Genomic DNA, 21,473 nt, shown 5'->3' on the forward strand with positions numbered 1-21,473 from the left:
TGGTCAATTACAGGAATGCTGCATGTATATGATAAAACTTTCAAAGCATTTGAATGTGTTGTTGTACTCTGCTCGAACAAAAGTTCCATGCCACATTTTAGTGGTAGCATCATTACCATCATCACCATCTTCATCAGCACCATCGCCATTGTTGCCATTATTGGGAAAGGCATAATAAGAAGTTGCCCAGGGTCTACGGCCATACCACCCTGAATGCGCCCAATCTTGTCTGATCTTGGAAGCTAAGCAGGGTTGGGCCTGGTTAGTACTTTGACGGAGGAAGTTCCCCAGGACCATGTGACTGAAAGAATACTTGTGGAATAAGTCAAGTAGGTTTTGCACTGTATTAATTTCCTAAGATTGCCCTAAATAAAGAACCACAAACTGCATAGCTTAAAACAACTCATCCTCTCACAGTTCTAGAGAACAGAAGTCTAAATCAAGGTGTTAGTAAGACACATCCTCATAAAACCCTTCTGGAAGAGGAGGATCATTCCTTGCCTCTTCCAGAACTTGTTGGTTGCTGGTGTTCTCAGCTTGTGGAAACATAACCCTAATCTCTGCCTAGGTCTTCACATGGTCATCTTCTCTGTGTGTCCAAATCTCCCTTTCCTTTCTCTCATAAAGACATCGGGCACTGGATTGAGGGCCCACACTAGATCCAGAATAATTTCATCTTGAGATTCTTAACTGTTTATATCTGCAAAGATCCTATTTGCAATTAATGTGATATTCAGAGGTTCTGGGTAGTCATAATTTTGAAGACACATTTCTAGCTCCAAAACAATGATAAAAGCTAATTGGGGACCTGTTTTAAGAAAAAATTTAATGCTAAATTCAGGATTAATAGGAAAGAGTACCAGGATCATGATAAAGGCATGGAAAGTGAATATATATTTGTCATATTTTTGTCGTGATTCTCTAATCCATAAGGGAACTGAGACTTAAAGAACATTTGGTAGTGCCCAAGATCACTCAGTAGCAAAGTTGTAGTAAAATAAAATCTACTGACTTAAAATTTAATGTTTTTTTTCATAATATGGTTTATATAATAATTTGACTCAAGACTTTTTCTAGAAATTATTAGTATAAATATAAAACCTTGAAAATTGCTGACACCTCAAAATATTTGTTTTAATTGATCAGATTGGAATAGTTAAGAAACATTTGGCTGACTTCCATTTTCAGCTCTGATGGGGTAATTGGTCTAACACTAACCTTTCACTTGAGAACAAAATAAAAGCTGGATAAAATTTAAAGGAAATATTTTGGAAGTTTTGAAGAGAGGATAGCAGATGTTGGTATATGTTAAAAAAAAGTATTGTTAGTAACAAAGAAGGATATTTCATGATGACAAAAGATGATAAAAAGTGCCAATTTAATAGAAAACATAAAAGCATCCTAAATTTGTTAGCATTTAATAATATACCTTTAACATCTATTTTTTTAAAAACAGAATTAAGAGATCGCTTTGGTAAATCCATATTTATAGTTGGAAGTTTTTAACTACCTCTGTTTTTCATATATATTATAAACATAAAAAATCAGTAAAGGCATAGAAAATTTGAACAAGACTGAGAAAGCTAATGTAACTAATATATAGGACCATTTACCTAATTACTGAAAAACACACTTTAAAAAAAGTGAACATAGGATATCACCACTACTGATCATTATTTCTGGGGCACAGAGCAAGCCTACATTAATTTCAAAGGATTGAAGTCATTTCAACTATATATTCTGACCAAGGTAGAGTCAGGCATAAATTAACCACAAAAATATAAATCCCTCCAAATAGATTAAGTTAGCCATGTGTAAAAGAGGAAATTATAGTAAAAATTAGAATATATGTTTAAATAAATAATAATAAAAAATTATATATAAAAACTTCTGAGATACAAAAAAATAGGATGTTCAAAATACAGCTAAATCAATCATTGGTGGCAATTTGAGCAACTTAAACGCATATTTAAAAAACAGAAACATGGAAAACATGGATAACCCATACTTTGATGTTAACAAGCTAGGAAGGAAATATAAATTAAATCCAAAGGGAGTAGAAAGAAGGAAATAATTTTTAAATGGTAGAAAATAACTGTACATAGAGAAAAATCAACAAACCTAAACATTCATTCATCAAAAAGAAACCCACTAATAAATTAGAAAATTATCAATAAACCAGAAAAGGAAGAGACACAAAGTAACAATATCAAGAATGAAAAACAACTACAGACCTTAAAAATAAAATTAGGGGATATCACGAATAACTATATACCAATACATTTTACAATGTAGATAAAATGGACAAATTTATGAAAAACAACCTGTTAAAAACTGATCCAAGAAGAAATAGAAAATATGAACACTGCTCTGTTAAAGAAATTAAAATTCTAGTAAAGATCTTTCCACAGTATAAACTCCAGGCTCAGATGGCTACATCAATGAGTCTTTCCTAATATTTAAGAAATAATAGCAATTTACCACAAACCCAATCATGGATTAGAAACAGAGGAAAGACCTTTTATTTATTTAGTGAGACCAGTATAAATTTTGATACAAAATTTGACAAGGATATTACAAAAAAAGTTATGGAACAATGTATCTCATAAACAAGGACACACACAGACACACACACATACACACACACTTCAAATTAGGTATGAGAGCAGATGAAGCAGGCAGATGGGCTATCACAATTATTTTCTTCATATCTCCCTCATTTCACTCTTCAGAAATAGAGCAACCTCATGCTTTTGAGGTAGAAAAGAACTGTGTTTATTGCAAAGGCAGCACAGTAGGAGATGTACCCTTCTGAAGTCACGTATGTTTACTAAATCCCACCAGGGAAGCGGTGCCCTCTTTTCCAGAATGCACCCTAGTATCCTCTAGTGACAGGCCCGTGTGTGGTAACTGATTGATGGAAGAAGCAGAAGCATCAGTCACCTGCTGCAGGATTCAGTCCTGGCTCTGCCATTTGTTGGCAAGATGATGTTGGGGAAGTGTCTTTGTCTCTCTGAGCCTTAATGTTCTCATATAAAACAATGGGTCACTAGCATTTATCTCAAGGTAGTTAAGAAGATTACATGAGCTAATAGGTGTGAAAATGCTTAGCACAGATTCCAGCACATGAAGTTTCACATGTACATATAGACAGAGATTTTCCTGTAGCTAGAGATAACTGTTTGCATCAGTTATTTACATGATTCGTGCCATTTTGTCATTATTGTCTACCTTTTTCCATTATGAATAAATAATACACTATATTACATTAATATTATTTATACTAAGAATAATAAATACATGCCCCTAAAAGATTATCATTTATTGTTGCAGCTACCTGTAATGTGCCTGTGTGTACATTAGCTGCATGTACATTAGAATGCATATGGTGCCCCTGACATGATACTAGTTAGAGAGATGATTAATAGACTTCAGAGGGGGAGGCGGCGGCAGTGTCCAATAATCAATACAAGCGTTCTGCGCACTCTATAACAAATCAGAGAAAAATCTCCTTTTGCAGAATTACCTTGATAAAAGTGCTTTGGGGTGGATCAGAGTAACGCACGTCATGAAAGAGGCTTTACTCATGATACAGCACAGTACAGGTGAGAAGATTGAGAATCAGTAACCAACTGCGGGCTTACATTTCCTCGCCTACGCCAGACCCTCTGTGACCTATGCCTTTAAAATATCCTTGCAAAAAAATTTCCTTGTCTGGGATGCACCTCATATCTCTGCATGGAAAATAGTAACTCAAAATATAAAATTACACATTTATTCGATCGAAAATGTTTATGAATCCTTAATATGCACAGGGCACTGTTGCTAGGGGTCCTGATGGTGAGCCGAGCCAGACTGTGACCTCCTGCTTCTGTGTGCAGCCTGTGCGCTAATGTCCCTGTAAAGCTTCCCCTGGTTGCTGCCTCCCTAGTCCTCAGAGCTCTGGGTGTCTGCGTGATTTAGAGAACAATCTATGTGTTTACATGGCTGCCTCCCAAGCCCAGCAGACAGCTCCACAGGGGCAGGCCTGAGTCAATTCAGCTTGTATTTCCCAGGGCACACCTCGGAGTCTGACACATAGTGGGAGCTCAATAAGTGTTTGCTGAATAAATCATTTATTATTTATGACACCTTGGTACAGTCTAATCTGTTAAATGATTCCGCTAATAAATAGGAGAGAAATGAAAACTCAGGAAAATGATATATTTTTGAGATATTCCTTTTTTTCCTATTTTGTTAGATTTTTATTAGCAGTCTTAGCAACTACTTTAAAAATGCCTAAAAACTAATGTAATGGTTTTTAAAGAGATACACAGTATAAACACAGGTGAAATGATGCCTGATTAGCCTTTTCAGGTTTAAAATCACGAGAATCTTTTTAAAATAATGAAATTAGTTTCTATTTAGTTGGAAATACTAATGTATGTGAATGTAATGACTTAATATACCACAAGATTTGTTAGGTTTCTATGCTAATTAACAATATTCATCTAGAAATGGAAAGTGGTAGAAAACATTGTAGAATTTGATATAAAAAGGTCGAAGTCTGGCACATTCTTCAAATGGAGAATATTGTATATCTAAAAACACTGGGTACAGATATAAAAGTTTCCTGAAGTTGATAAAAATGTGCTAAACTGGCCTTGAAAAATAAAAAAAAAGATAGCCTGTCATTCCTTGTGCCACCAAAGGAGAAGAAGCCATTCTTTAAGTAGTGCGAAGGGGACTTCAGAGTTTCCAGCAGCAAGACTATCAAGGGAACTTTAGAGATAAAGAGATGGAAACATCTGTTTATTTTGAAATTATTAAAATGTTTAGACTTTAATCATCATCTAAAAATCATACACAAAAGGATTGCGAGGCGGAAGTATGGAAATACCTACTTGGTCTGATGTTTCGAGCCTTTCAGGTGGGCATGGTACTGTTCTATTGAGTTTAGAGAGACACTGCAGATGGCACATCTGTAGTTGCGCCTCAGACCTGTGGACGACAGACAGACCCGATTAGCTGCATCCTTGTCTTCAACCACCTAAATGAATCCTAGAATGTCTAAAAGTTCAGGCACAGAGGATCTCCGAGGTCATCTGATTTTCTCCACCAACACCTCATTCCCTCCTTCCAGAGTCCAGTCAACAGGCTCCTTAGCAGAAATGAAACTGAATACGCTAGAACAGGGGTCGGGAAACTTTTTGGCATGAATGCCACATATTTTAAAATGTGATTCCATGAGAGCCATACAACGACCCGTGTACGTTAAGCATTATCCAATAAAAATTTGGTGTTGTCCCGGAGGACAGCTGTGATTGGTTCCAGCCACCCGCAACTAAGAACAGTAGCTGTAGGAAATGAATGGATTGTAATACATGAGAATGTTTTATATTTTTAACGTTATTATTTTTTTTATTAAAGTTGTCTGCGAGCCAGATGCAGCCATCAAAAGAGCCACATCTGGCTTGCGGAGCCATAGGTTCCGACCCCTGTGCTAGAAGCTACCTGCTCTATTTACGGATGTTTGACATGAAACATATTTTTTGGCTGTAATATGTTTCTGGAAATTTTGTAACCCAAGCAGTAAAAGCAGCCTACTTTTTCTCAAGACAGATAGATATGGGAAGCTGTCATATCTGCATGAAACTTGAGACTCCAGAGAAACCCTGTATCAATTCCTCTTCTACCACCACTCCCACAGCAACATCAGAAAACAATTCACACATCGTTCATTTGGGTTCTTTTTCCAAGATCATCTTATAAAATGTGAATACTAAGAAGGATCATATAGTCATCTAACTTACATGAAAGCTTACTTCCCACCAGAGATTTTAAAAGAAAGTTATCTAGTCATTTGTATATTCACTTAATTAGTTCATTAACAGAGTGTTAACTTTGGACTAAGCAATAGGGATTCCAAGATGAGTAAGATGCTCTTTGCATTCAAGGAATTTAGTAAAAACCTGATTCCTTTGTAATGTTGACTCATCTACAGTCAAATATGTTAGAAAGTAGCTTTAACCAAACAACTTTGAACATGTTCCATAGCCCAGGGACCTGCAATTGAACATATTCTTTCTGCTAGTATGTCCCATCAGAGCAGAGAGAAAAGTCAACTCAGAATCAAGATCTGAAACTTCAGATTTAAATCCTGGCTCTAATTATTTCTGGTTGTTTGATCTAGGGGAAGTCGCATAATTTCTTCCTAGCCTCAGTTTCCTTCATCTGCAAGATGAAGACAAGACTATCCACATCACAAGGTTGTTGTAAGAATTAAGTAAATCAGCTATATTAAAACTCTTAGCAAGTGAGGGTTGTTTTTTTTTTTAATTAATTTTGATTCAAAATGTAATGTCTTACCATTACAAATGCAGGCATAGCATTATTTCTGATGAATACTAGTATTTTCTTTCTAAGAGACAAAAATTATTATTTCCTTTAAAGGAAAATAATGCACATTGTTGGGAGAATTTTATAACCTGCTATCTGCATGACTTTATGCAAATTATTTGACTTCTCTGTAGTTCTGGGTATTTTTTATACCATTATAGGGAAGACTGAGTGAAAGCAGGTGTAAGTGACACATAACAAATAATCAACATAAATCAGCTATTACTATGATTTCAAAGAAATGTTAAAATGGAAATTTTCTTGTCCAAGTGTCCCAGATAAAGCCCTAAGTTGAAGCCCTAAGATATAGATGCTAACTACACCCACATTACTGAAGTGAAGAGCAGAGTCCCAGTTCAGGGCCTCCAAAGGAAGTGATCAAGAACCAGTTTCTGCCTGGCCTGTGGTGGCACAGTGGATAAAGCATCAACCTGGGACACTGAGGCCACCAGTTCGAAACCCTGGGCTTGCCTGGTCAAGGCACTTATGGGAGTTGATGCTTTTCCTCTTCCTCCTCCCTTCTCTCTCCTCAACTAAATCAATAAATAAAATCTCAAAGAAAGAACAATTTTCTAACCCTAAGCTGATCATTTACCACCAGTCTAAATAAAGAGGTAGAAGAAAGAAATAGGTTGAGAATTTCTTAAAGGGAGCTTATACAATAATGTGAGTTCTTACCCTCCTCCATGTGAGATGGAGGAAGTTTTTCCCTTTGCTTGAAATCTATGGGAAAAGGATCCTATGAACAGCCTAGAGAGCCTGAGGCATGCCTGCTTGCTCTTGGGAAGGAGTGTCTAAAACACTTTAAACCACCTGCAAGATCCAAAGCTCTATTGTGGCTGGTTAGTTACTCTGATGGCAAAGTAAGAAAAGCAACAGGATTATGCATAGCTGTATTTACAGAGCTTGTCAGAGCAATAGATATGTGAAAGTTCCCATAGACTATGTGTGTACTGTGTAAGAAAGAAGCTGGCTTGGTGATGTCTTAGATCGGGGGTCGGGAACCTTTTTGGCTGAGAGACCCATGAACGCCACATATTTTAAAATGTAATTCCATGAGAGCCATACAATGACCCGTGTACGTTAAAGCATTATCCAACAAAAATTTGGTGTTGTCCCAGAGGACAGCTGTGATTGGCTCCAGCCACCCGCAACCATGAACATAAGTGGTAGGAAATGAATGGATTGTAATACATGAGAATGTTTTATATTTTTAATGTTATTATTATTTTTATTAAAGATTTGTCTGTGAGCCAGATGCAGCCATCAAAAGAGTCACATCTGGCTCGTGAGTCATAGGTTCCCAACCCCTGTCTTAGATACTGGAGTTGAGGGCAATAAGTAAGGTGACCAACCGTCCTCCCTTAAAGAGGACAGTCCTTCTTCTGTAAATTCTGTCCTCCCTCAAAAAGTGTCCTCCTACCTGTCCTCCTTTTTGATATTGGAAGACTAATCTGTAAATGTCCATATTCGATTGATGCAGAGTCAATCCATTGCGTGTGATGTGACGTATTTGTATTTGACATGACAGTTCGTCAAGGATCAGTATAGTGCAGCAAGATATGATTATGAGATGCATGCATTCCACATGGGAGACCTTGAGAGAACACGCAATATACCGGGCACACAAATGGCTTTGTGTACTTCTTACGGAAACACGACACGGCACATACAACATTGTAGACTCATGATTATTTCTTTCTCAGTGAATAGTCACTCATAGACAGGTAAGCACAATTTACGTTTTATTAACTCATTATCTGTTTAATAATGTCAAAATACGTATAATTTTATTTACATATATTCGAGTTCTAAAATGGAAACCTAACCTCAAACCATATCTATTAATAACGCATTTTGATTAAATAGTTGCATAAAACAGATGTTTTTTAATTAGAAAATGATAAATACATCCGAATATCACTCCAAATTAGTGGTTTTGTTTGATATTTAGTTTTATTAAATGAGTACTTTTTTCTTACAATTATTATTAAAAATTAATAGGCATTTAAGCATAATTACAATATAAAATATTACAAATGTTTTTATTATGCATTTATCATATTATAGTATATTATTGTTGCAATGAATAAAATGTTTCTTTTATTTACAGTATTGTTTTCTTCAATTTCTTTTTGGCCTCCTTTTCATTGTAAAAAAGTTGGTCACCTTAGCAATGAGAGTCCCTCATTGCTTAGCAAGTTAAGTCCACCTTAGCAAGTTAAGTCCACCTTAGCAAGTTAAGTCCCTAGGTATCCAGCTGAACACTTGTAGCATCTTTCTCAGCAGAAAGATGCTACAAGTGTTCAGCTGGATACCTAGGGACTTAACTTGATCCCATAGGAGATACTTAGCTCATATTGGTAATGCTGAGTTCTTGAAAATTCCATGAAATCCTTCCACAAGAAGTCAGTTTGCAACCCCTGCCAAGTCAGAAAGCATCTATGCTAGCTGTGTATATGCATCTAAAACCATGAAAAATTGACGTTTGTGCTGCCTGCCACTACAATACCAATAAGCAGAGACAAGGGCTGAATCTTTATAGGTGCTTTATTCAGAAGGCTGTGATCTGAGAAGATGGCTGGGTATGTACTCTGAGAAGCATCTTAACATCTCATCTCAAGCTGGCCTTTTTATGAGGAGAGATAAGGGGTGGGTAAGGGGTTTGGAATTCAAAAGGTTAATTGCTTCTGGAGTCAGGGTTCAAGGAAAAAGGTTTATTCCTCTGAAGCCTCCTCGAGACAGGGAAGTAAGGCATTTCACAGACACTACTTTGACTGATTTATAGTTCTCCTGACACACAAAGAGTTAATTGCTTGAGGACCTCCTGGGACAGGGTAGGTCTGGTTTATTGCTTGTAGGCCTCCTACAAAACAACTATTTATATGTGTTAATCCCTAAACCCATCAGTTAAAACTTAAAATTAAAAATATTAAACACTAAGCTTATTAACTATAACTAAAGCTAAAATTTTAAACTCAGGAGTTCCCCTATCATATCTATCAAGTAAACTTTGATCCCTTTTACCTTCCTCACCTGATACACTGAATCCCTCAGCCCTGGAAGAACTAGAGGCAACCTGCTGAGGCAAAGAAAGATAAGCAAAATCCTTAGAAGAAAAGCAAAAGCTCCAGCAGCAAAATAGAGCCTACCTGCCACACTCCCGTCCACTGCAAACAAACAGCCCAAGCAGCATTGAGCTGTGAGAGGGGGAAACTTTTAGTCAAGTCTGAAGATAATTTAAAGAATATTTTTCTATCTTGGATATATCAATTAATCACATAGGACTCTTATGTATCTAAGCATAAGAGTAAAGAACTCTTTACTCTTTAAAAGTGAGCAAAAATTCATTAAACCTACTCCAGTTTTTATCCTGGGGTAGGAAGAAAATAACCCCGTGAAAGTTTGATAGGGCAGTGGAGGGCAGGAATAAGGCTACTTTCTGATTACATCTAATGAGTCTTTGAATGTTGCAGAATTGCTCTCATGTCGATAATGTGATAAAGAACAGAACTTTGTGGAGACTGTCCAATTCATATGGTCCAATGCATGTTTCAGAGAAACCTATTTGATGTGTCTTGTGATAAGCTGGATTGGCCAGTGTAAAAAGACTGATTTCTTTTAATTTCAATCACATAATTAAACACTGATAAGCCTTATTGTAAAATTAAGAATCAATTCAGTCATGGCCAAAACAATGAAACACAGATATCTGAGACCTTCTTCAGAAGTAATCTAAGGGACTCAAAACTTTCCAGGCACAGACTAATAATTCAGAGATGAAATAGACAACTATTCATTCTATTTTCTCAAGCATTGAATCCCAAACTTTTGACTGGAGACACAGTGTCTAGTGATGGTGTTAAACCATAGATTCGTAGATATAACTTCTGGAAATTCTTATTCTATAAGTTGTGAATGGGGCTTGGGAACATAAAATAAGTTTTAGACTTGCAACACAACCTCCAGTATACACACACACTTTAAAAAGTACTGCCTCATTGTTGGGCAAATAAATTAGTAAAATTTGTGTTTTATGAGTTTGTTCACTTTTATTGTTAAAGATGGTGCTGGGTAGCCAAGTGTGTGCTTGTCCTCAGAGCAGGGCAGTTGATTGCAAATTGCGATTACCTTCCCGCTTGGGAAGGGCCATTGTTATGCTACCATTTGCTGGAGGAAGGATTTCGTGCCAAAAAGTTTAAAAAAAGAGAGAAGAAGGAGAAGGAAGAAGGAAGTTAAAATGGCAGGGTGCTGAAGGAGAAGCCAGTTTGGAGAGGAGAAGGGAGAAGGTGTGCAGATGGGGAACTAGAGGTGACTGAGACTGGTGGGGGCCTTTGCTTCTAGGAGAAACTGGAGAAGATTCTCCTGGTTGTGGAACCAGAGAACATGTCAGGGCTTTGGAGCCCTGTGTGTTTGCTCGTTGGCCGGTACGAGAGTACAATAAAGGAATGGCCCACCAGTTTTTGGCTCCACCATTTCTTTACCATCTGCTCGAATCCAATGTGAACCTGCACCTGACTGGCAGCAACAGCAGCCACACTACTGAGCCTATACCCATAGACTCATGCTTTTTGGTGACTTGAATTTTCTAGTACAATAGTAGGTCTTTTAAAAATGTTATCCCATAAAAAAGAGCTGTGCTTACATTTCTTTTGCATTTCACAGGTGTGCACGACTCAGAAAAAATTACTGTAGTCCCCAAACCCAGAGGCATAAGTTAACTCAACCAGTATGCATATGAGTTGTTTGGATTCTTATCTCCACTTTTATGTATCAGATCAGAATATGAAAACCAGTCTTCCTTCTTCCACAGTCATTCATCAATCTTGTCATAATAAATGTAAGCACTTTTCATACAGGTCCTCTTTAACCTACAGACTAATCAAAGGTCTCCTCATAACAACTGGAAATTCAGCTTAGCAACAGGCATAAATATTTATGTCTAAAAATGAGCAATTCTAAGATCCCCAACAAATATAAAAAGATATTCAGATCTGTTGCTTTCTATTACAATTCTCATGCTCTGCAGCCAAACAGAGGCATAGGCAGGAAATATCTGGCACTTTGTTGCAATGCAAACTACAGGGAGTATAAACTGGAAAGGCAGTGCATATAAACAAGAACAAAGGCAGTGAAGGGGCAGAGGAGTTCTTCCCCACACACGATACAGTGTTCTTTGTGGGAATTTAGGGCTTTATTAATGCTCAGTTGAAATCCTAATTACTTTGGAATTATATGCCTCCTTTTTCCTCAGAGAACTAGAGAGTCTTATTAAACAAAAATTGCTAACTTTCCTATTTAATTTATTTTCAGTGCAATACCATATGAAGAGTATCCTAAAAACTTTGTAGATCTAAAGGTTATTTCTGCTGGATTTCCAGCACATGTTAGGAAATACACTCCCTGCCTGCAAGGAGCTGACAGTCCAGTTGGAAGGAGAATATATGTATACAAATAGCAACAGTGCTAGGTAGATCATAAAAAGTATCATAGTTAGGATGAGTAGAGTGTTATGGGGACTAGAGGAAAAGATTGTTTCTAACTCAGAAAGTCTGAAAAAGTTTTTTGAAGATGCATCACTTTTGTATTTGTATTCCCTAGCACAGTGTGTACAACAGATGGTCCTGGAGAGTTGAGCAATATGTGACTACACCATGGGCCTTTTCAAGTCTAGCAAAGCTAAACTTTAGATGTCCCTGCAACTTTAGTTGCATTCATTTTACATTAAAGAAACATCATTGTGCCTTTATTATGATGCCAGTTATTTTGCCAAATGCCACCAACAATGTAGGAGAGAATAAAACAGGCAGTAGAATTCTTTATGGGGTTAGTCAGGTAGAAACACAAGAAACAAGTAAACAAATAAAAACATTAATTAAAGATTGTAAAAGTGCACACAAGAAGTAAACAGGATAATGAGAAAGAAACAAGGAAGAAGCATGATTTTAGATAGAATAGTTAACAGAGCTCCCTAAGAAGTAGGAGCTAAAACCAATAGGATGAGAGTTAAGCTATGATGTGAAGAACTAGTTCAAAAGTTGTTCAGGGAGAGTAACAGCAAGCATGAACAGCTGGGAGTGGAAATGGGCTTGGACTATTCATGGAACAAAAAGTGGTGAAAAAAACAAACTAAACTGTCAACTCAGAATTCTATATCCAGCAAAAGTATCCTTCAAAATTGAAAGTGAAATAAGAATATTTAAAATAAAAACTAAGAGAACAGTTTTTCAGCAGACTTCCATCACAGAAATATTTTAAAGTCCTTTAGGTGAGTCAAATAACATCAGATGTTAACTCAGAGGTACAAGAAAAGATGAAGAACACCATAAAATATTAATATCTGGCTAGCTCTATTTTTCTTCCTCTAAATTTATGTGAAGGCAGTGAACAATTTAAAGTAAAACTGTAACATTGTATTGTGTATTCTGGTATTTTTAATATGTATATATGACAACAATAGCACAAGAATGAATAGGGGTAAAACAATACTGTTAAAAGATTGTGTTTTATATGAAATGGTAAATATTAGCTCTTAATTGACAGTGGTCATTTAAATATGCACACTATAACCCCCTAGAAACAAATACAAAAACATAACGCCAGAGACAACAAAGTAAAATAGGTTAATAAAAAGTATTTGATTAACCCAGAAGAAGGCAGAAAAAGAGCTCTAGACCCAAAGAATCATTGAAGAATTCTATCAAACATTAAAAGGTTGCATAATATCTTCTTATACAAATTATTTCAGTAAATAAAAGAGGAAGAAATACTTCTACACTTGTTTTTGAACCAGCATAACACTAAGAAATAATTTGACAGACTCTAAAAACAAATAAAATTGCAAACCAATATTTGTCATTGGTAGGACAGAAAAAGCTTTTAAAAATTAGCAAATCAAAAACACAATATAGAGATAGACATGCATATTTATATATATATATGCATGTATATATGCATACATACATAGATAAATTATATCATAACCAAGTTTGACTATACCAAGAAGCAAGATTGCTTTAACATTAATAATACAGTCCACTACATTAATAAGAAAATAATATCTCAATAGATGCAGAAGAGCATTTGACAAATTTCAACATCCATTCATGATCAAAATTTGCAGCACACTAGAAAACAACTTTCTTAATTTAATAAAGAGCACCCATCAAAATCTTATAGCTAATATTATATTAAATGGTAAAATATCAAACAGTTTCCTAAAATAAGGAAAAAGCTAAGAAGTCATTTATCATTTCAATTCAGCATTGCACTAGAGATTCTAGGCAGGGCAATAAGAAAAGAAAAAGAAAAAGAATGCTTGTAGATTGGAAATAAATAAGTAAAATTGTTTTTGTAGAAGACATGATTGTTTTTCAGAGAAGATCCTAAGGGACCTATAAAAGAACTACTAAAATAAGTGAATTAAATAAAGTCACAATAAACAGGGCCAATAGAAAAAAAATCATTTTTTTCTTAAAACAGCTACAAAGAGCTGAAAACTAAAATATTTTAATCCAGTATAATAGTATCAAAAATGTTGAAACACTTCAGAATAAATTTAATAAAAGATGTTCAAGGCTGAATCTACAAATCATTACTAAGAGAAATTAAAAAAAAAACCTAAACAGATCCACACACACACATACATATTTACATCTACAATATTTATGAGCTAAAAATCAGTATTAAGATATTGGTTTTCCTATAGATTCAATGCAAACTCAGTCAAAATTCTAATAAGGTCTTTGTAGAAACAGACAAATGGATTTTTAAATTTATGTGGAATTCAAAGTAACTAGAATGGCTAAAACAATTTTGAAAAAAAAGTTTGAGGACTCACACTTGAAGATTTTTAAATTTGCTATAAAATTTGATATAATTGTAAGTGTTGCATTAGTATTAGTATGGACAGATTGCATCAGTGGAACAGAATTGAGAGTCTTGAAGTAGACCTATATACAGATGATCAATTGAGGTATAATTGAAAATACAGTTTTGGGTATATTTATGTCTACCCCAGAATGACTTAACATACATATATTTGAAATGATCACTACAAGTTTAGTTAATGTCTGTTATCTCATATAGATATAAACCAAAAAAAAAATTGTTTTTGTCCTTGTTATGAGAACTTACAGAATCTACTCTCTTAGCAACTTTCAAATATATCATACGGCAGTGTTAACTATATTATCATGTTGTACATTATAACCCCCATACTTATTTACCTTATACCTGGAAATTTCTACTTTTTGATCACCTTCATTGATTTGCAACAAAGGTGTCAAGGCAATTCAAAAGGGAAAACAACTTTTTCAACAAATGGTGCTGGAATAACTGGATAAATATGTGAAACAAAAAGATGTAAATCAACTTCTCTCTGTTAAAATTCAGATTTATGATAGATTTAAAAATGTAAGATAAAACTATAAAATTTCTATGAAAATATTTTATGAACTTGAGGTAGACAAAGATTTCTTGGGACACAAAACACATTGAGGCCTTAGTCAAATAGCTCAGTTGGTTAGAGCATCGTCCATATATGCCAAGGTTGCAGGTTCGATCCCTGATCTAGGCATATACAGGAATCAACCAATGAGAGCAAATGAATGGAACAAAAAATTGATGCCTCTTTCTCTCTCTCCTCCCCCTTCCACTCTCTCTAAAAATCTAGAAATAAATATTTGAAAAAGCACATTGAACATAACAAATGATAAACTGGATTTTATAAAAAACAAAAACATCTGCTTATAAAAATGCATTAAGAAAACAAAAAATTAAAAAGATGAAGAGATTAAGCAAAAATTAAAACAAAAAACCCCCAAGAAACAGAAAGTTAAGCCACATCTAAGAAAAAATATTTTTAATATGTATATCTGATATAGGATTTCTGTTCAGAATATACAATTAACACCTATAAATCAATAAAAAAAACGACAAGTGACCAAATTTTTCCCAAGGAAAAAATACTTGACTAGGTAAGTAATAATAAGATACAAAAAATGATCAATAAGCACATGAAAGGTACTAAACATCATTTGTCACTCACCAGGGAAATAAAAATTAAAAGAACAATGAAATACTTCTACAACTGCTACCTTCAAATAAAACAATACCAAATGCAAATGACTATGTGCAAAATCTGGAATTCTCATCCATTCCTGAGAAGATTGTAAATGGTAAAGCTACTTGTGAGAACTGCCAATTTCTTTTAAAGTTAAACATGCTTTACCATTTGACTCAGAAATTCTACTTCTAGACATTTGTCTGAGGAACAAAAACACAAAACAATTTAAACATTCATCAACACAAGAATTGACAAGGAAATTATGATGTATTCAGACAATGGAATAGTGTATGAAAATTTTTTAATTTACTGATTTATGCAACTATATAACTGAGTCTCAAAAACATAATGTGTAGGCAAAAATGTCAGACATAAGAGAGCACATACTGTATGACTTCATTCATATAAAGGTCAAGAACAGCAAAGCTATTTTATAATAAAAGAAATTTAGAACAGTCACATTCTGGGGGTAGAGATTGATTGGAAGGGAAGATGAGAATTTTCCAGAGTAATGTAACTTTTCTATATCTTGATTAAGATGGTAGTTGCAGGGTACATTCATTTATCAAAATTCACCAGATTATATACCCAAGATCTACACATTTCACATTACTTTTTAGAAAGTTAGATGAATGTAATTCTGTACAGAAACCTCAGCAAAACAGACTTGGGTTTCTGTTTTATCTTCCTTTATTCTCTACACACTCTATTATTGTAAATTACTAAAAAGTAAACTTCATATTCATATTTATGCTTTGATAATCTTGCAACACTCAAAGAAATATATATGTATGTTCTATATTATAATGCTTACCACAGCTGTAATCATTTTGAAATATGATTAACAATGTAAAAGTAAAAGCAATAGATATTTGGTTTTGAATGATTTTTTTCTCTTCCACTTCTTAAACATTCATTAAGCAACATGTGAATGAATTGGTTATATTCTGGTACAGAAAAATAAGCTAATACATATATATGCCATGTCTAAGCATTGTTGTGCTTACTTTACCCATTTCCTTATTTACTCTTTGCACCCTCTGAGTGGACACAACTGTTATATTGGTTTAACAGATGAGGAAATTGAGGCATAAACTCTTAATTAAAATCACAGAGCTAGATAGAAAAATAGCTAGGATTTAAACTCATACATTCTGTTCAGGAGTCCAGGTTTCTAGCCACTATGTATACTGCTTCCTATGAAGGTGATTAGGAACAGAGTTACAGAAAGAAAAAAGGCTCTTTAGAGCTCATCTGAAATCCAGACCTCACCCCAGGTTACTGTGAGTCAGTAAATCTAGTGTGAGATCTAGAAATCTGCATTTAATAAAACTCCCCAAGGTACAAATTTTGGAGAAACCATGGGTCTAGTTAAAAAACCCCATGAGGGACACAAGTGTTTTATTTGTTTTTGTTTGTTTTCAATCAGAATTGTTTGCATCTACTTGCATTTGGAGGCTGTTCTTTTATAAATGTGACTGAACTCTACCGGATACACTGGCCTGAGTTCTGCTTTCTGTACAAGTTTATTCCCATCTCTTTAAATACATCAGCTGCTTGAAGGCTGTGTTTACCAGGTTAAAAGTCCATTGGCACTTGGACAGTGTTGATCATTATAATACAGGTTAAGTCTCCCGCATCATCTGTATTCTGGATGGCATCTCCTATTTGTTGATGAAAATCTTAAAGTACAAAAAAAAAATAGAAAATCTTAAAGTACAACCCTCAAACTGAAGGCCAAGTCACTAGCATGGTTTCATGAACGAAGTAGGAAAGAACTATCACAACCCCTGTGCACCATTAATTCTACCAATACCTTTAAATCTTTGAGTATAAATGTCTGTGTGTGCATGTGTGTGCGCGTGTGCATGAGTGTGTGTGGACCTGGCAACCTTGACCCTTGTAATCTACATTCATATTGAACCTGCTATCCATCAATTCTAAGTCTGTCCTACACAGGTTTCTGCTAATCCAAATCTTTGTTTGTTAAATTTGATTGGTTGGTAGTGGCTGCCAGAGTACTATGAAAGCACTGTGAGCCCTCAATCCAGAAGATGAAGATTGCCAACATCTGTTAGCCAAGTCTGTCAACATAAATTATAGAAAAGTCAGGGCAAGGAAAATTCTGGTAAACCAGGGAGTCATCAACAAATAGACGGTTGTTAAAGCCATAGGGATGATTATATAATCTACACAGGTGGTTGTAGTAAAAAGAAGAGAGTGCAGAGGAGAGGGGAGAAACAGTTACTACAGCTACTACTCCTCAATATCAGAGCCTTGCTGATCTGTATCTCTCCTTGATGCTCTCAGTAGGAGCCAGGCCCATAACCATCTCCAGCTCCCACTGGATCTCCACCTTCAATGTTGCTGAAGTCTGGGGTTGCTGAATGTGAGTGTGGGAACCTGGTGCAAGGTCCCAGCCTATCCTGCAGGTCATCCATATCATTGATGCTAGAGCACCAAGACTCAACACAGCCTCCAGTTTGTCCTCGTGGGTTTCCATTTTCCCTTGTGAGAGGTCTTTACTCTTTCTTTTCTCATAGCCCATCCTTCCTGACTGCTGAACCTGTTGATTTCAGGCCCAATGCTAGATACAGAAGAAAGAGCTTAAGATCTAATCCTTATAGTTTTCTTATTCTATATTTGTTGTGAGCAAGGGAGCATCCCCCAAATACTCACAGAAGTTTGTGTCTTTCCATAATGCCAGGTTTATTAGGGGTGGCCTCCCGAATAAGCCAGTAGGGACATTTGCAGGTTACACTAGAGAAGAAGAGCTTAGGCGATAGAAGTGAGCAGAGAATGTCCCAGTCACTGGGGGCATCTGCAAGTGGTGGGGCAGATGTTGGTCTCGAGCCAGGTGGTTACAGTGACAGCACACATCTAATGGAGTGGAAATCTGGCAGGGCTCCAAGTGTGACCCATGATACAGCCAAGCTCATGTTGGATGGTTGGAGCCCTGAGTTCTTACAGCCCACAAGGGGTGGAGGTCCCATTTATTATCGGTGTCCAGATGGAGTTCTTATCCAAGTGTCCAGACTTGTAGTTTGGGGTATTCTGGACTCCTTTAAGGCTGTTTCTATTACACCCCATTACCTCAGTCTTGACATAGTACTTGACATACTACTATGGCTAACAGTGACTCCATATTGAATTGTCAAAGGTGTTCAAAACGTCTGCTCTGCTCTTGCTCTATGCAATATTAATTATGGTGGTTCTATTTCTCTGATCAAACCCTAACTGATAGAGGTAGTATCGAGGAAGCCAAGAGAAGAAATCAGTATTATTATATTTAATTCTTCAAACTACTTTATGAACATTAGTATTCCATTTTACAGTTGAGAAAATCATGGTTCAAAGACATTAAAGTCATAGAACCAATAAGTGGGAAAGCCAGATCTGAATCTCCTTATTTCTGATTTCAAAGCTAGTGACCTTAATAACTATACTAGGGCTTTTAAAAGAAAAAAAAATGAGAGTAAAGAAAAGAAAGTAAAAGAATCATGTTTTCAAAAAAACCTTAATTTGAAACTAATATGTAAAACAGATAAAGCACAGCTGCTCTAGTTTACACCAGAGCTAGGGATTTCAGACACCAGTTTCACATATAACTCCAAGCACAGTACTCAGGGTACCCTTGGGGCCTGTCAGCAGAGTCTAGACACCACTGCTTTTGGTCATGTTACCCATCATAAGGATAACACGAGGCATGCTCAATCTTAGACTTGCACTATGGGATATCTCTTTCTAGTTTAATCCAGGGAAACTTCACTAAGATCATGGTTTGCTGCAATCCCGGTTAAAGAAGAGGCTGTATTACTCCTACTACAGCCATTACAATGTACAGGACGTTTAAATGCTTAACCTTCTGAATTCATCCCCCGGTTTGCAGGCATAGACCACAGGATACCAAACAGTCAATTAAACAAAGAACACACATTTTCTAAGACAATCCTTTCTCTATTTAAATAGTATATATGCAAAGCCTTGAAAATGGAATCAGGAAGCGAATGGCTGTGCATCCTCAAAAGCTATTTCCAAACAAAACCTAAAGCTATAAAATAAATTTATTCTCAGTAATTAAAAGACAATTTTAGCCGTGTTGGATGCCTGACCCAAGAAAGGACTGGAAAATTGTTACCCTACTGTGAAGATTCAGAAGGGACAGAGTAGTTCATGCTAAATATTTAAAGAGCTGCTTTATACTACAGAGAATAGCGGATCCATTTTCATTCTTTGAGCAAATCAGCCCCCATACAACCTTGAGTTTAGCCTTAAAGGTTGTTATTATTATTAATACAGTTGCTATCAACAAACTGCAAACAAACCAAAGGGTTGAACTGGCTTTTGTTTTTGCTTTTGTGATTTGAACTGAATGTTAAGAAAAATAAATAAACATACTCTGAAGCACTTTATTATTTGAATTGTATTCAAGTGGTTTTTAACCATATATTAAATAACAACATGTGGCCCAAATAGCTTCTTCCTGGCCTGGATGCTGACGTGATACAATTGGAAATTCACAGAACATGAAATGTGCTTCTTCCTTTGGGTCCTGTGGCAATGCCATAGATCTCAGTGGCTTAAGGCAACTAACAACATAGCGGGGTGTATTTTTTATGTAAAGTGTTTTCATAAAATTTGTGTTTTCCTACAACACAATTTTTGATTACAGATTGTTTTCTGCACAGAGTAGACTGTACTCCAACCGTGATTTTGTGGATTATGGCATCAAGTTAAACAGCGGGTTAAATTAAAGCTCCAAAAGTTGCTTGTTATTTCCCAGGGTTGGTTGAAAGCAGAGTATAGGACAGAATACAGGTATTTCTCTTCCCCTCTCACTCTGCCCTTCAGTGGTTTCTCTTACAGGTCATGTCTTATCCCCCTCTCCCCCCCCCCCAAGGGCTAAGGATCACAGGTTGCTGTGATTTCCCTACAAAGCTGTCAGTATTATGATAGGTCCACAGTCCTCAAAAAAATGTGGTATTGGTTCTCAGCTGCATTAGCTGAGGACACAGTGATTGTCAACTCTTTTAGTCATTCGCTAGAAGCCCAAATACATCTTCAGCATCCCTTTGTGTGAGCTGCATCAGCTGCCTGGTCAATCAAAAGGTCCCGGGAAGGAGAAGAAGCATTGGTGGTCATTTTCAAGACACCTCATCCAAGAATGATTCAAAGGTGAAATATGAATGGCAATAAAGTTGTAATTGCAACATCTCCTTTGAATCATTTTATAAATGAGATTGTACCTTTTCCCTCTTCTTTTTTTCCCCATCATTCACATGTAAGCAGGCCATTAGGTACATGGTTATAATCTATGGTGTCCTTCTGGTTCTTTTGTTAATCCCTCTTGCTTGGCTTGTAGATAGCTATCTCATAGGGCCAGGTCTTCATCTCGGCTTTCTGCAGACAGCTGACTAAACTCTGTGCTGAGTGGTGACTCTGCTGTTTCCCCAGAGCATTGGCCTTTTAATAGGGATGTTTGGAGTTAAAAAGCTTTCAGCACTTGAAGAAAACAAGTTTAAAGTTGGAATTTCAGGTTTGACCAGATGGGTCAGAGAAAGTGTCATGAAGACAGTGGCCTTCACATCAGCAGCACCACATAGCTTCTGCTCTGCCTTCCCCAGCCCAGCCTGACACAGATACCTGACACATGAGACCCTCTGTGACTTGCACAAGTGACTTTTCTCTGGGGCACAAAGCAGGAGACCTTCCTATTTATTATTATCTTGGCAGCCTTACCTATTTATAGAAATATGACTGATCTTGCATGATTTATAATGTGATAGTGGATAGCAGAATTCACAAGTTACAGATAAAACTGTTCATTTTAGAAAAAAATTATACAAAATCTATAAAATAATTCAACAATTCTCAAATATATTGGGGCCTGAGAATATGGGAAACAAAAGGGATGAAGAATGAAGTACCAATTATTTTCAGGAGGAAGAACTCCATATGATCTCCTCTCTCATCTACCCTTATTACTAATCCTTAGGTGTCTCCATTCTGTGATCTATAAAACAGAGAT

At 36.0% G+C, this 21,473-nt stretch overlaps 1 protein-coding gene across 2 annotated transcripts in view; it reads right to left on the minus strand.

The window, feature by feature from the left end:
* The window catches only part of ZMAT4 (zinc finger matrin-type 4), a 361,668-nt gene that overhangs the window by 40,940 nt on the left and 299,255 nt on the right, over positions 1–21,473 (minus strand). For both annotated transcript variants that reach the window (XM_066236449.1, XM_066236448.1), the window contains one exon: positions 4,884–4,980. In XM_066236449.1, coding sequence (XP_066092546.1) covers positions 4,884–4,980 — 97 coding nt within the window. The remainder of the gene's footprint in view (positions 1–4,883; positions 4,981–21,473) is intronic.

This window comes from Saccopteryx bilineata, chromosome 6, assembly GCF_036850765.1.
Source record: "Saccopteryx bilineata isolate mSacBil1 chromosome 6, mSacBil1_pri_phased_curated, whole genome shotgun sequence".
NCBI classification, from domain to species: domain Eukaryota; kingdom Metazoa; phylum Chordata; class Mammalia; order Chiroptera; family Emballonuridae; genus Saccopteryx; species Saccopteryx bilineata.